Source organism: Entelurus aequoreus, linkage group LG18 (assembly GCF_033978785.1).
Source record: "Entelurus aequoreus isolate RoL-2023_Sb linkage group LG18, RoL_Eaeq_v1.1, whole genome shotgun sequence".
NCBI lineage: Eukaryota > Metazoa > Chordata > Actinopteri > Syngnathiformes > Syngnathidae > Entelurus > Entelurus aequoreus.
Window position 1 is genome coordinate 48384048 of NC_084748.1, and position 16469 is coordinate 48400516.

Consider the following 16469-nt stretch of genomic DNA (forward strand, 5'->3'; position numbering starts at 1 on the left):
TTGAGAATGGGTATTCTGGAATTCCTGGAATTTCTGGAAAACCGTGAATTTGTACGAAAAGAAAAAAAAAGGAGCATTTGTTGTCCCAACTAAGAGGAATGTTTTGAAGGTGGAACGGCCTGTGGACTGTGAACATTTTCCAGGAAGAGGTGAAAATAGGGCTTTGGAAAAACGGGAATTCCTGGAATTTTTTAAAATGTTTAAGTAGTTTGAAACCAAATGGTAGTTTGAAGGTCCAGGGTGAGTGGAGTGTGTGGATGTTGGAACGGTTCATAATCGGTTGAGAAATGTAACAGTTTGAATTAAGAATGGGTATTCTGGAATTCCTGGAATTTCTGGAAAACCGGGAATTTGTACGGGGAAAAAACAAGAGCATTTGTCGTCCCAACTAAGAGGAATGTTTAGAAGGTGGAACGGTAAAAACGGTTGAAAAATGTGGATTGTGAAAAGTTTCCAGGAAGAGGTGAAAATAGGGTTTTGGAAAAACGGGAATTCCTGGAATTTTTTTTAAAAATTTCAAGTAGTTTGAAACCAAATGGTAGTTTGTAGGTCCAGGGTGAGTGGAGTGTGTGGATGGTGGACCGGTTCAAATCGGGTGAGAGATGGGGGATATGGAGAGGTTTGTATATTGCCCATTCATTTTCAATGAGAGGAAATTCCTGGTAATTCCGGATAATCAGGAAATTTTCCAAACCGGGAAACATGGTGGCTTGAGCGGAACGTTTTGATACTGGAACGGTTCCGATCGGCGGCAGAATAATAATAAATAGATGATTTTTGGTGTAGAACCTTATATGTGTGAATGTTTGGACATTCAAACAATAATAATAATAATAATAATAAATATATCATTTTCGGTGTAGAATCTTCAATGTGTGAATGTTTGGACATTCAAACAATAATAATAATAATAATAATAATAATAATAATGATAAAATAATAATAATAATAATAGATCGATTATTTTCAGTGTAGAATCTTATGTGTGAATGTTTGGACATTCAAACAATAACAATAATAATAATAAATATATTATTTTTGGTGTAGAATCTTATATGTGTGAATGTTTGGACATTCAAACAATAACAATAATAATAATAATAATAAATATATTATTTTTGGTGTAGAATCTTATATGTGTGAAATTTGTGAATAATTGGACATTCACACAATAATAGTAATAACAATAATAATAATACATAGATTATTGTTTTGGCGTGAATCTTATGTGTGAATGCTTGGACATTCACATAATAATAATAATAATAATAAATAGATTATTATTTTGGGGTGTAGAATCTTATATGTTTGAATGCTTGGACATTCACAGAATAATAATAAATAGATTATTTTTGGTGTAGAATCTTATATGTGTGAATGATTGGACATTCACACAATAATAATAATAATAACAATAATAATAATACATAGATTATTGTTTTGGCATGAATCTTATGTGTGAATGCTTGGACATTCACATAATAATAATAATAATAATAAATAGATTATTATTTTGGGGTGTAGAATCTTATATGTTTGAATGCTTGGACATTCACAGAATAATAATAATAATAATAAATAGATTATTTTCGGTGTAGAATCTTATATGTGTGAATGATTGGACATTGACACAATAATAATAATAACAATAATAATAATACATAGATTATTGTTTTGGCGTGAATCTTATGTGTGAATGCTTGGACATTCACATAATAATAATAATAATAATAAATAGATTATTATTTTGGGGTGTAGAATCTTACATGTTTGAATGCTTGGACATTCACAGAATAATAATAATAATAATAAATAGATTATTTTCGGTGTAGAATCTTATATGTGTGAATGATTGGACATTCACACAATAATAATAATAATAATAATAAATAGATGATTTTTGGGGGGTGTAGAATGTTATATGTTTGAATGCTTGGACATTCACACAATAATAATAATAATAAATAGATTATTTTTGGTGTAAAATCGTATACGTGTGGATGATTGGACATTCACACAATAATAGTAATAACAATAATAATAATAATAATAACAATAATAATACATAGATTATTGTTTTGGCGTGAATCTTATGTGTGAATGCTTGGACATTATATAATGATAATGATAATAATAGTAATAATAATAATAATAATAAATAGATGATTTTTTTGGGGTGTAGAATCTTATATGTTTGAATGCTTGGACATTCACACAATAACAATCCATCCATTTTCTACCGCTTGTCCCTTTTGGGGTCGCGGGGGGTGCTGGAGCCTATCTCAGCTGCATTCGGGCAGAAGGCGGGGTACACCCTGGACAAGTCGCCACCTCATCGCAGGGCCAACACAGATAGACAGACAACATTCACACTCACATTCACACATAATAATAATAATAATAAATACATTGTTTTTGGTGTGGAATCTTATATGTCTGAATGTTTGGACATTCCCACAATAACAATAATAATAATGAAGAGATGATTGGACTAGTTGGTGTCAGGTGTACCTAATGGTGTGACATTTCAAGATGTTCATTTTAAGCAAACTCCCCTTTCAAGACTCCCCGGCTCGTTGAACAACACGACAAACGTTGCACATTTTAACCTCAACAAAACGGCCTGCCAGCGACACGACATTCACACGGGAATGGAACTCCGTTGTACTTCAAAAGTACCACGACGTGAGAAGTCCGACTTCTTCACAGCAGCGTCTATTCTGCGGAGACACATGTTGTCATTTGTGAAGACACAACTCAAACTGTCATTTCCTGATGATTTGAACTCAACAAACACGAAACAAGCCAGCTTTCAAATGGAATGGATCACTTCTGTGACCTTTAAAGAGGAACTGCTCCTTTTTTGTAATATTGCCCATCTTTCACAATCCTTATGTAAGACAAGAACATGTTTTTCCTTTTTCTGTGCATTCTAACTGGTAAAATACGACTAGTAAGAGGTGGCTAACAATGCATTAAAAAAACATCCAAATAACGCCAACAGTACTCCATTTACATGTCGTGACCTGAATATTAACAAGTATTAGCCATATTGTTATTAGAAGTGCTAACACAGACTGTCAACTATGACATCCAACTTAGACCCGCAGATGACGAGAAAGACACAAAAAGACGCTCGTTTGCGCCACTTTTTTCTTCTACCTGCGTGAGGATTATGATGAATTTATCATCTAAACAGGGAACACTAGTCTAGTGCTGAAAGATATAAACATCCCACCAGTTGGCATCCCAGTGAGAGCAGACATCATACAGTAAGTGGTTGTTTTATACATCAGTAATCAGGATTATGATGAATTTATCATCTAAACAGGGAACACAAGTCTAGTGCCGAAAGATATAAACATCCCGCCAGTTGTCGTCCCAGTGAGAGCAGACATCGTACAGTAAGTGGTTGTTTTATTTGTCGGTAATCAGGATTATGATGAATTTATCATCTAAACAGGGAGCACTAGTCTAGTGCTGAAAGATATAAACATCCCGCCAGTTGGCATCCCAGTGAGAGCAGACATCGTACAGTAAGTGATTGATTTATTTGTCAGTAATCAGGATTATGATGAATTCATCATCTAAACAGGGAACACTAGTCTAGTGCCGAAAGATATAAACATCCCGCCAGTTGGCGTCCCAGTGAGAGCAGACATCGTACAGTAAGTGGTTGTTTTATTTGTCGGTAATCAGGATTATGATGAATTTATCATCTAAACAGGGAACACAAGTCTAGTGCTGAAAGATGTAAACATCCCGCCAGTTGTCGTCCCAGTGAGAGCAGACATCGTACAGTAAGTGATTGTTTTATTTGTCAGTAGTCAGGATTATGATGAATTTATCATCTAAACAGGGAACACAAGTCTAGTGCCGAAAGATGTAAACATCCCGCCAGTTGTCGTCCCAGTGAGAGCAGACATCGTACAGTAAGTGATTGTTTTATTTGTCAGTAGTCAGGATTATGATGAATTTATCATCTAAACAGGGAACACAAGTCTAGTGCCGAAAGATATAAACATCCAGCCAGTTGGCGTCCCAGTGAGAGCAGACATCGTACAGTAAGTGATTGTTTTATTTGTCAGTAGTCAGGATTATGATGAATTTATCATCTAAACAGGGAACACAAGTCTAGTGCCGAAAGATATAAACATCCTGCCAGTTGGCGTCCCAGTGAGAGCAGACATCGTACAGTAAGTGATTGTTTTATTTGTCAGTAGTCAGGATTATGATGAATTTATCATCTAAACAGGGAACACAAGTCTAGTGCCGAAAGATATAAACATCCCGCCAGTTGTCGTCCCAGTGACAGCAGACATCGTACAGTAAGTGGTTGTTTTATTTGTCGGTAATCAGGATTATGATGAATTTATCATCTAAACAGGGAACGCTAGTCTAGTGCTGAAAGATATAAACATCCCGCCAGTTGGCGTCCCAGTAAAGGCTGACATCGTACAGTAAGTGATTGTTTTATTTGTCAGTAATCAGGATAATGATGAATTCATCATCCAAACAGGGAACACTAGTCTAGTGCTGAAAGATATAAACATCCCGCCAGTTGGCGTCCCAGTGAGAGCAGACATCGTACAGTAAGTGGTTGTTTTATTTGTCGGTAATCAGGATTATGATGAATTTATCATCTAAACAGGGAACACAAGTCTAGTGCTGAAAGATGTAAACATCCCGCCAGTTGGCGTCCCAGTGAGAGCAGACATTGTACAGTAAGTGATTGTTTTATTTGTCAGTAGTCAGGATTATGATGAATTTATCATCTAAACAGGGAACACAAGTCTAGTGCCGAAAGATATAAACATCCCGCCAGTTGGCGTCCCAGTGAGAGCAGACATCGTACAGTAAGTGATTGTTTTATTTGTCAGTAGTCAGGATTATGATGAATTTATCATCTAAACAGGGAACACAAGTCTAGTGCTGAAAGATGTAAACATCCCGCCAGTTGGCGTCCCAGTGAGAGCAGACATCGTACAGTAAGTGATTGTTTTATTCGTCAGTAGTCAGGATTATGATGAATTCATCATCTAAACAGGGAACACAAGTCTAGTGCTGAAAGATGTAAACATCCCGCCAGTTGGCGTCCCAGTGAGAGCAGACATCGTACAGTAAGTGATTGTTTTATTCGTCAGTAGTCAGGATTATGATGAATTCATCATCTAAACAGGGAACACAAGTCTAGTGCTGAAAGATATAAACATCCCGCCAGTTGGCGTCCCAGTGAGAGCAGACATCGTACAGTAAGTGATTGTTTTATTTGACAGTCGTTTGTGCCTCTTGTTTAGCACTTAGCAATACTGCTACTTGCTGGGCCCGCTCATCACTCAATGTCTAAAACTTGCAGATCATCCTCCTTATATTCGGGATACAAATAGAAGTTTGTGGATCAAAGTATTCTTTTTTGTCGTTCATCAAGTCCGCCATTATTAGTAGTCTTGTTGGGAAAAGGTAACGTTGTGATGCATCTGTAACATTTAAAATGATCAACATATGTAAATATTACATGTTATTATGAATGTTACCACATGACATATATACTTACATCATGTACATATTACATGTTATTATGAATGTTACTACATGACATATATACTTACATCATGTATATATTACATGTTATTATGAATGTTACTACATGACATATATACTTACATCATGTATATATTACATGTTATTATGAATGTTACTACATGACATATATACTTACATCATGTATATATTACATGTTATTATGAATGTTACTACATGACATATATACTTACATCATGTATATATTACATGTTATTATGAATGTTACTACATGACATATATACTTACATCATGTACATATTACATGTTATTATGAATGTTACTACATGACATATATACTTACATCATGTATATATTACATGTTATTATGAATGCTACTACATGACATATATACTTACATCATGTATATATTACATGTTATTATGAATGTTACTACATGACATATATACTTACATCATGTATATATTACATGTTATTATGAATGCTACTACATATATACTTACATCATGTATATATTACATGTTATTATGAATGTTACTACGTGACATATATACTTACATCATGTATATATTACATGTTATTATGAATGTTACTACATGACATATATACTTACATCATGTATATATTACATGTTATTATGAATGTTACTACATGACATATATACTTACATCATGTATATATTACATGTTATTATGAATGTTACTACATGACATATATACTTACATCATGTATATATTACATGTTATTATGAATGTTACTACATGACATATATACTTACATCGTGAATATATTACATGTTATTATGAACGTTACTACATGACATATATACTTACATCATGTATATATTACATGTTATTATGAATGTTACTACATGACATATATACTTACATCATGTATATATTACATGTTATTATGAATGCTACTACATGACATATATACTTACATCATGTATATATTACATGTTATTATGAATGCTACTACATGACATATATACTTACATCATGTATATATTACATGTTATTATGAATGTTACTACATGACATATATACTTACATCATGTATATATTACCTGTTATTATGAATGTTACTACATGACATATATACTTACATCATGTATATATTACATGTTATTATGAATGCTACTACATATATACTTACATCATGTATATATTACATGTTATTATGAATGTTACTACGTGACATATATACTTACATCATGTATATATTACATGTTATTATGAATGTTACTACATGACATATATACTTACATCATGTATATATTACATGTTATTATGAACGTTACTACATGACATATATACTTACATCATGTATATATGACATATTATTATGAATGTTACTACATGACATATATACTTACATCATGTATATATTACATGTTATTATGAACGTTACTACATGACATGTATACTTACATCATGTATATATTACATGTTATTATGAATGTTACTACATGACATATATACTTACATCATGTATATATTACATGTTATTATGAATGTTACTACATGACATGTATACTTACATGTTATTATGAATGTTACTACATGACATGTATACTTACATGTTATTATGAATGTTACTACATGACATGTATACTTACATCATGTATATATTACATGTTATTATGAATGTTACTACATGACATATATACTTACATCATGTATATATTACATGTTATTATGAACGTTACTACATGACATGTATACTTACATCATGTATATATTACATGTTATTATGAATGTTACTACATGACATATATACTTACATCATGTATATATTACATGTTATTATGAATGTTACTACATGACATGTATACTTACATGTTATTATGAATGTTACTACATGACATGTATACTTACATGTTATTATGAATGTTACTACATGACATGTATACTTACATCATGTATATATTACAAGTTATGATGAATGCTACTACATTACATATATACTTGCAGCGTGTCTATAAAACCTTGATGGAGGATTTTGGATGTTTTTTAGAGTACTTCATAGGCGGAATAGAGCGACTAACATTACCGCCATTGTTAGCTGACTTTTGCTAGCATTTATTTACGATTTAGAATGCATAAAATAAGAAATATGTGTGTTCCTGTCCTACATTGGGATTGTGAACGATAGACCAAATAAAATTTAAAAAAGTGCAGTTCCCATTTAGTGGCTTCTGGGGGCAGTACAGTACATAGACACGTCATGTTTCTTTTAATAATGATTTAGAGTGCATGAGAAAGCCAACAACCAACATATCTTTCTTTTGTAATTGATTTACATAGTATATGCTGCAACACAGCAGCAACAGAACTAATAGAACTGAAGGTGAAGACTAATCTGCTCACTCAGCATTTATACTGCTGATAAGTTGAAGAGGATCTGGGATGAATGTTGTTGTTTCTGACTGATAAATGTTGTGCAATGTTGGATACTCACGGTGCCAAAGCACCAAATGATAAGGTGAGATTGCATTCATTGTCGCCATCAAGTGTACAATGCAAGTCATTCAGGTCAATGACCTGTAATTATGCTCGGGATGCAGCTATGTGCAGCATGTAGGTATATGACCCAATGCAAACAACCTTCCCTAGTCATGGTGGAAAAAAAAACCTACAACACTGAAATTTGTGGATACTATTAATAATGTCCATGCACCATACAACAATTCAAAATGACACCCATTTAAATCCATTACAAAGCATGATGGGAAAAATGTAAAACACTCTCCACACTTATCCATGTTTGGCACATTTTAGCTTTAAGGAGGTCGTCAGGTAGGAGTCAAATTTTCACATACTCTTAATATCCATTATGTTGATATAATATGTACACATATATATGGCTAGTGTTGTCCCCATACCAATATTTTGGTACCAAAATGTTTTTCGATACTTTTCTAAATAAAGGGGACCACAAAAAATGTCATTATTGTCTTTATTTTACCAAACAAATGTTAGTGTACATGAAACATATGTTTATTATTGTCATTTAGTCCTTAAATAAAATAGACAACTTGTCTTTTAGTAGTAAGTAAACAAACAAAGACTCCTAATTAGTCTGCAGTAACATATTGTGTCATTTATACACCTATTATTTTGTACACATTATGAGGGACAAACTGTAAAAATTGATTATTAATCTACTTTTTCATTTACGGTTAATATCTGCTTATTTTCTGTTTTAACATGTTCTATCTACACTTCTTAATAATCACTTATTCTTCTCTTCTTTGATACTTGACATTAGTTTTGGATGATACCACACATTTAGGTATGGATCCGATACCAAGTAGTTACAGGATCATACATTGGTCATATTCAAAGTCCTCCTATGTCCAGTAATCATAGTAGTATCGACTAGATACGCTCTTGTACTTGATATCATTACAGTGGTGTAGATCCACCCGTGGCGTATCCTCCTACGGTGTGTAGTGAAGTATGTTTAGCTATTCCTCGTCCTGCAGTGATAATGCTACTTGTAAGGAACTTACTTTATTTTTCGCCATTGAGACAAGAATTAGTTATTTAAAAGTAGCTAAAACACTGCGGATGGATGTTAGCCGCTAGCTAGCTAGCCATGTCTTAAAGCAGCTCTTCCTGAGGGTGTTTCAGTGTTATAACGTCACCTTTTTCTTTTCTTTTTACGCCTAAATGTGATAAATTCTCCCTTTTCTGTCGACACGCTGTGTCTGCTTGTAAGTACTCTGTGTGCGCGCGCTGCCGAACACGCTCCCCTGCTCGTAAAAGCAGCAATGTCACCACGTGACGTGACGTGACGGTACTTTTGAGAGGCGGTATAGTACCAAATATGATTGTAGATCCTTATCTACAATTCGGCTACCCCTGCATTGGCCTTGGCCGGGTCATGCAGCAAACCCCCCCAGTGAGACCACAACAGCGAAAGACCCACCCTCAGATAAGCAGAAGAAGATGCATGGATGTACTAAAAACTAATTCTGTTGTACTTTTTCAGTGCGATGACAGCGAAGTTGATTAAAAATAAAATAAAACGAAGGATCAACGTTCGAGGGTTTGGACTGACGACTGTTTTTTCTTTCCAGATGAAGGTTACAAGGATGTGCTCACAGTGGACTACACGGACTTTGTAACCGTGGGCTTCTTCAGCGCGGCGTTGCTGCTCCTCAGTGTGGTCGGCTCCGTGTATGTCTTCAGAGGAACTTGGGTAAGGCGCCGGCCTGCAAGCCGGTTATCATCCGGGTGTGGCAATGTGACCACGCTGCAGTCGTTTGACACTTTTAACAACAGCCACACTTTCGGAAAGTTACTTGATGGATTGCGTATACAAATGTGACAATCGTGAACGAATCGAGTATTTTGGAACGGCTCTTTTATGCGATTCGCGGTTGTGAGCCGTTTTGTTTCTTATGCTCGTGCAGATAGAGTTTTAGCAATTAACCACTTGACTGGCACCTGGACTAGAAAATTAATAATAAAATGTCATTTAAAAGTCTTTAATAATATACATTAGGGATGTGAAAAAAAGAATCGAAGTCTTATTTGTAACTAGACTTAATCCATTCAAAAGAATCAAAAATCTATTTTGTATTATTTAAGTATTTTTTTAAATCTGTCCTGTCCAGCCAATCAGACAAATTGTTGGATACTTCTCTTGTTGTCTTATTTGACTTTATTCAATGTTTGGCAAGAATTTTAGTCAACAAAACCAGTTTTTATTTGAAGTAAGATAGAAATTGATCAGAGCTGTTTATATATTTCATGGAGGGATGTAGTTCATCATAGAACTGGCACACAATGTTATTCAAAAAGTATTGATTTCGAATGGTGAGTCAATTCTTAATCGAATCGTTACTACCCCCAATGATCGAATCGTGTGGTGCCCAAAGATTCCCAGCACTATATATATATATATATATATATATATATATATATATATATATATATATATATATATATATATATATATATATATATATATATATATATATAAATTAATGTGTGCATTTTGACAGAATCAAAATACACTGAGGTCAACAGAGGGGATATACACATGTGTATGTATATATGTATACATATATATATACATATATGTGTATATATACATATAAAAATGTGTATATATATATATTTATATATGTATATACATATGTATATATGTATATGTAAATATATATGTATATATGTATACATTTATACATACATATGTGTATATATATGTATATACATATATACACGTGTATGTATATATGTATACATTTATACATACATATGTGTATATATACATATAAGAATGTGAATATGTATATATACATATAAAAATGTGTATGTATATACATATATATTTATATGTATATACTGTACATACCGGGTATATATATATATATATATATATATATATATATATATATATATATATATATATATATATATATATATATATATATATATATATATATATATATATATATATATATATATATATTTATATGTATATACTGTACATACCGGGTATCAATCAATCAATCAATCAATGTTTATTTATATAGCCCTAAATCACAAGTGTCTCAAAGGGCTGTACAAGCCACAACGACATCCTCGGTACAGAGCCCACATACGGGCAAGGAAAAACTCACCCCAGTGGGACGTCGGTGAATGACTATGAGAAACCTTGGAGAGGACCGCATATGTGGGTAACCCCCCCCCCTCTAGGGGAGACCGAAAGCAACGGATGTCGAGTGGGTCTGACATAACATTGTGATATATATATGTATATATGTATATATATCTATATATATATATATATATATATATATATATATATATATATATATATATATATATATATATATATATATATATATATATATATATATATATATGTGTATATATATATATATTTATATATATAATATATATATATATATATATATATATATATATATATATATATATATATATATATACTGTCTGTGTGTGTATGTATATATATATATATATATATATATATATATATATATATATACTGTATATATGTATATATATATGTATATAAATAAATATATATACATATATATATATGTGTATATATATATATTTATATATATATATATATATATATATATATATATTTTTTTTTTTCCTATTTTTTTAAAATTTATTTGATTCCCTTTTTTGGTGAATTTTTAACATATGTAAGTAGTTGTAGCGTAAACACGTCCTATTGTGAGTTCACATTTTCTTTACATCCTAATTCTTTATCACATATTTGTACTTTTTACATCCATACACACATATTCCTCCCAAATATTTATAGTTTCCCCCCCCCCCCCCTCTATTGTTAAAATGCTCTTTTGCTACAACGTTTTTTAGGTGAGGGGAAATACAAAAGAGTGTTTTCACTGTCAAAGCGTTGTGATATGGCTTTATGGAATGTTTACAACGACAACAACACAATTATAGACAATATTTCAAATGACAGACATTAAAACATTGTATTAACGAGACAGTTTTTTTTTTAAAAGAGAGCCATGAATCACATCTCTAATATCGCACTAGGAGTCTTTATTTGTTCCTCTCCCTTGAAAATGTAGAAGACAAAAGTCCCTGAGTGTGGCAATCCAAGCCCGGGCGGAAAGCAGAAGAAAGAAGTAGGAGTGGCGGAGACGCCTGACCATGACAACACGGATGCAAAAATAACTTCTTCCACGTCTCTCTATGCTGTAAGTAAGTCCTGACCACCGTGGGTGTGACCACCGTCATGTCATCCTGCTTCTCTCTCTCAGACCCTGGAGCCACGACCTGGGTCTGTCTACGACGTGCTCAACGTGGACTCCCAGGACAGGAAACCTGGGCTCAAGCCAAAGACGGGCCAGAAACTGGTGGGTCTGGGGCACACGCCTGGGTCTGGGGCACAGTCCTGGGTCTGGGGCACACTCCTGCATGTGGGACCATGAACAATGAAATGTATGTCCTTCTGTTCTCTTCAGAGGGCACAAAGCCCACAAGCGCAGGACCAAGGCGTGTTCGAGTCCGTCTACGAGAACTTCTGATCTGTGTCATCGCAGCCCATGAAACACCTTCAAAATATACATTTGACTTTGTGCATGAGTGCACTTTAAATGCAGGCACAATCACAATAGCCTATACAAGAGGTGTCCAAAGGGCTGCCCGGGGGCCTTTTGTGGCCCGCAGATCATTTTTTAACATTCTGAAAACTCTTATTACAGGACAAAAAGGTGAACTGTAATGAGAAAAAGTTGCAATGTTGACTCAGGTAACACAAAGCTTCTTTAAAACTGTCATTGCTCAAAAAATAATAATGAATCAAAATCAATGTGGTTATAAAATATTGATCTAGTCAAAGCTCCAATTATTTCACATGAAATGTTCTATCTTGAAATATTTTTGGGGGAAAATGTTGCATATTTTGTGTTTTTGCCATATACAAAAACTAAGTTTTCTTTGACAAAAGGCCATAAAACTAAAAAACAAAAAACAAGGAAAAAATAAACTGATAATGGACAAATAGATCAGAAGTTGATCTCGAGATTTAAGCGTTGAAAAATTAGTGAGTTTTTTCTTTTAACAATTTTACAAGTCTTTTGGATCTCTGAGAATTTTAGTGGGACTTTTTTTCTTTCTTTTTTTTTTAACATTATTTCTAAAAAAAATAAAATAAAAAAATTAATGTTGTTTTGTATTATTGGCCTATTCAAGGCTCCAATTACGTCACATCAAATATTACACTTTTAACATTTCTTGGGGGGAAATATTGAATATTTTGTGTGTTCGCCGTTAAAAACTAAGTTTCCTATGACAAAAACATCATAAAATAAACACAAAAACATATAAAACATAATCGACGGGTAGATCTGAGGTTGATTTAAGAGATTTAAGCGTTAAAAAAAAAGTATGACCAATTTTTAACACTTTTATGAGTGGGGCCCTTTTTTATCCCTCAAATTTTTGGTGGGATTTATTTCTTTTAAACTGTTATTGCTTAAAAAATTATAATGAATCAAAATCAATGTGGTTATAAATTATTGATCTAGTCAAAGCTCCAATTATTTTACATCAAATGTTCTATTTTGAAATATTTTGGGGGAAAATGTTGCATATTTTGTGTTTTTGCCATATACAAAAACTAAGTTTTATTTGACAAAAGGGCATAAAACTAAAAAACAAGGACGACAAACTGAAAATGGACAAATAGCCCAGGGGCCGTACTTATCAAGCTTCTTAGAATGACTCCTAAGAAGTCTGCTAAGAGTTGACTTAAGAGTAAATAAATTCTTCGCTGAAAGCTGCACTTAAAAGTTAGTTATCAAGCGTCTTACTCACACTTTCAGCGAAGTGTAGGACTGAATCTTAAGTGTCACACTCAGAGCTGAATTACGACATTACTATGTGCCGTAAACGCAATTTTAGGTGACGTCATTTCTGTGTCCATAGAAATGACCAATCACGGAAGGGAATCCGTTGTCTAAGAATAAAGAAATATCTTGGAAATATTTAAGTGGACAATGGGAGTGTATATTTTGACAATAAACTACAAAATAATACAAAACAAACTAGTCCCCGCCGGCACTCACGCTACCGCTCCCTCTCTTCTCTCGCCCACACACTCACTGACGTCACTCACCTCACGGCCACACACATACGCTACTCTCATAACATTTTCTTTCCAATTCATTAATTAGGCAACTAATTTGAAACTGGTGTGGGTGGCTCTATATATACTAGCCCACTGCAGACACATGCAGAAATCAACAAGGAATCGAAAAGTATTAAATCTGTGACAAAAATAATATCCGCTCTGTCTAAACGATACCGTTTGATCAGCTGCTCGTCATCAAAAAAAACCAAAACATTGTTCCGTTCCCTGAACGTTGGCGCACGTCTCTCTCGCCTCAGTGGCATCCCCTGCTGGCAAATCCTAACCACTTAAGACACCTCTGAAGGTCTCTTAAATATCGTGGAGAGTAGGAGTGATTCTTAGACTTAAGAACGTTGATAAAAACCTTTTATTCTTAAGTTTGAGAGTAGGACTAAATTTAGCAAATTCTCAGGACTTAAGTGTAAAATGGCACTCTAAGAAGCTTGATAAGTACGGCCCCAGAAGTTGATCTCGAGATTTAAGCGTTGAAAAATTTGTGAGTTTTTTCTTTTAACAATTTTACGAGTCTTTTGGATTTCTGAGAATTTTAGTGGGAATTTTTTTAATTTATTTTTTACATTAGTTAAAAAAAAAAAAAAAATCAATTAAAGTCAACGTTGTTTTGTATTATTGGCCTATTCAGGGCTCCAATTACGTCACATCAAATATTACACTTTTAACATTTCTTGGGGGAAAATATTGCATATTTTGTGTGTTTGCCATTAAAAATAAAGTTTTCTATGACAAAAACATCATAAAATAAACAAACAAAAAACATATAAAACATAATCGACGGGTAGATCTGAGGTTGATTTAAGAAATGTAAGCGTTAAAAAAAATGTATGACCAATTTTTAACACTTTTATGAGTGGGGCCTTTTTTATCCCTCAAATTTTTGGTGGGATTTTTTTCTTTTAAACTGTTATTGCTTAAAAAATAATAATGAATCAAAATCAATGTTGATATGAATTATTGATCTATTCAAAGCTCCAATTATTTCACATCAAATGTTCTATTTTGAAATATTTTTGGGGAAAATGTTGCATATTTTGTGTTTTTGCCATATACAAAAACTAAGTTTTATTTGACAAAAGGGCATAAAACTAAAAAACAAAAAACAAGGAAAAAACAAACTGATAATGGACAAATAGATCAGAAGTTGATCTCGAGATTTAAGCGTTGAAAAATGTGTGAGTTTTTTCTTTTAACAATTTTACGAGTCTTTTGGATCTCTGAGAATTTTAGTGGGACTTTTTTTTTTCTTTTTTTTTTAACATTATTTCTAAAAAAAATAAAATAAAAAAATTAATGTTGTTTTGTATTATTGGCCTATTCAAGGTTCCAATTACGTCACATCAAATATTACACTTTTAACATTTCTTGGGGGGAAATATTGCATATTTTGTGTGTTTTGCCATTAAAAATAAAGTTTTCTATGACCAAAACATCATAAAATAAACAAACAAAAAACATATAAAACATAATCGACAGGTAGATCTGAGGTCTTTTTAAGAGATTTAAGCGTTAAAAAAAAATGTATGACCAATTTTTAACGCTTTTATGAGTGGGCCCCTTTTTAATTCCTCAAATTATTGGTGGGATTTTTTTTCTTTTCAACTGTTATTGCTTAAAAAATAATAATGAATCAAAATCAATGTTGTTATGAATTATTGATCTGTTCAAGGCTCCAATTATTTCACATCAAATAGAATAGAATAGAAATAGAATAGAAAGTACTTTATTGATCCCTGGGGGAAATTCAGCACCACAGTTTGCTCACAATAGACAGTAATAATAATAAATAATATATAAATAATATAAATATATTCTACATATACTCTACATTTAAGTGCAGTCAAGGAACATATGCATTATACAGTCTGATGGCTATATAATGTATAAATATTTTAATTTGAAGAATTTGGGGGGAATATTTTGCACGTGTTGTGTGTTTGCCTTATAAAAAACAAAGTTTTCTTTGACAAAAGGGCATAAAACAAACAAAAAAAATAAAAACGGATTTTGAGATTTAAGCGTTGAAAGTAAAAAGAAAAAAAAATGTATCAGCTTTTATTTTTTTAACACTTTTATGATCTTTTAGATTCCTGAGAATTTTAGTGGTACTTAAAAAAAATTATCCATCCATCCATCCATTTTCTACCATTTATTCCCTTTGGGGTCGCGGGGGGCGCTGGAGCCTATCTTAGCTACAATCGGGCGGAAGGCGGGGTACACCCTGGACAAGTCGCCACCTCATCGCAGGGCCA

The 16469-nt window shown here is 32.8% G+C and overlaps 1 protein-coding gene across 1 annotated transcript in view; it reads left to right on the forward strand.

The window, feature by feature from the left end:
• si:ch211-243a20.4 (uncharacterized) overlaps positions 1 to 13730 on the forward strand; it is a 57459-nt gene extending 43729 nt beyond the window's left edge. Inside the window, exons 6-9 of the mRNA XM_062027319.1 lie at positions 9629 to 9750; positions 12137 to 12265; positions 12329 to 12424; positions 12533 to 13730. Of these exons, the coding sequence (XP_061883303.1) occupies positions 9629 to 9750; positions 12137 to 12265; positions 12329 to 12424; positions 12533 to 12595 (410 nt within the window). The 3' untranslated portion in view covers positions 12596 to 13730. The remainder of the gene's footprint in view (positions 1 to 9628; positions 9751 to 12136; positions 12266 to 12328; positions 12425 to 12532) is intronic.
• The last annotated feature ends 2739 nt before the right edge of the window (positions 13731 to 16469 follow it).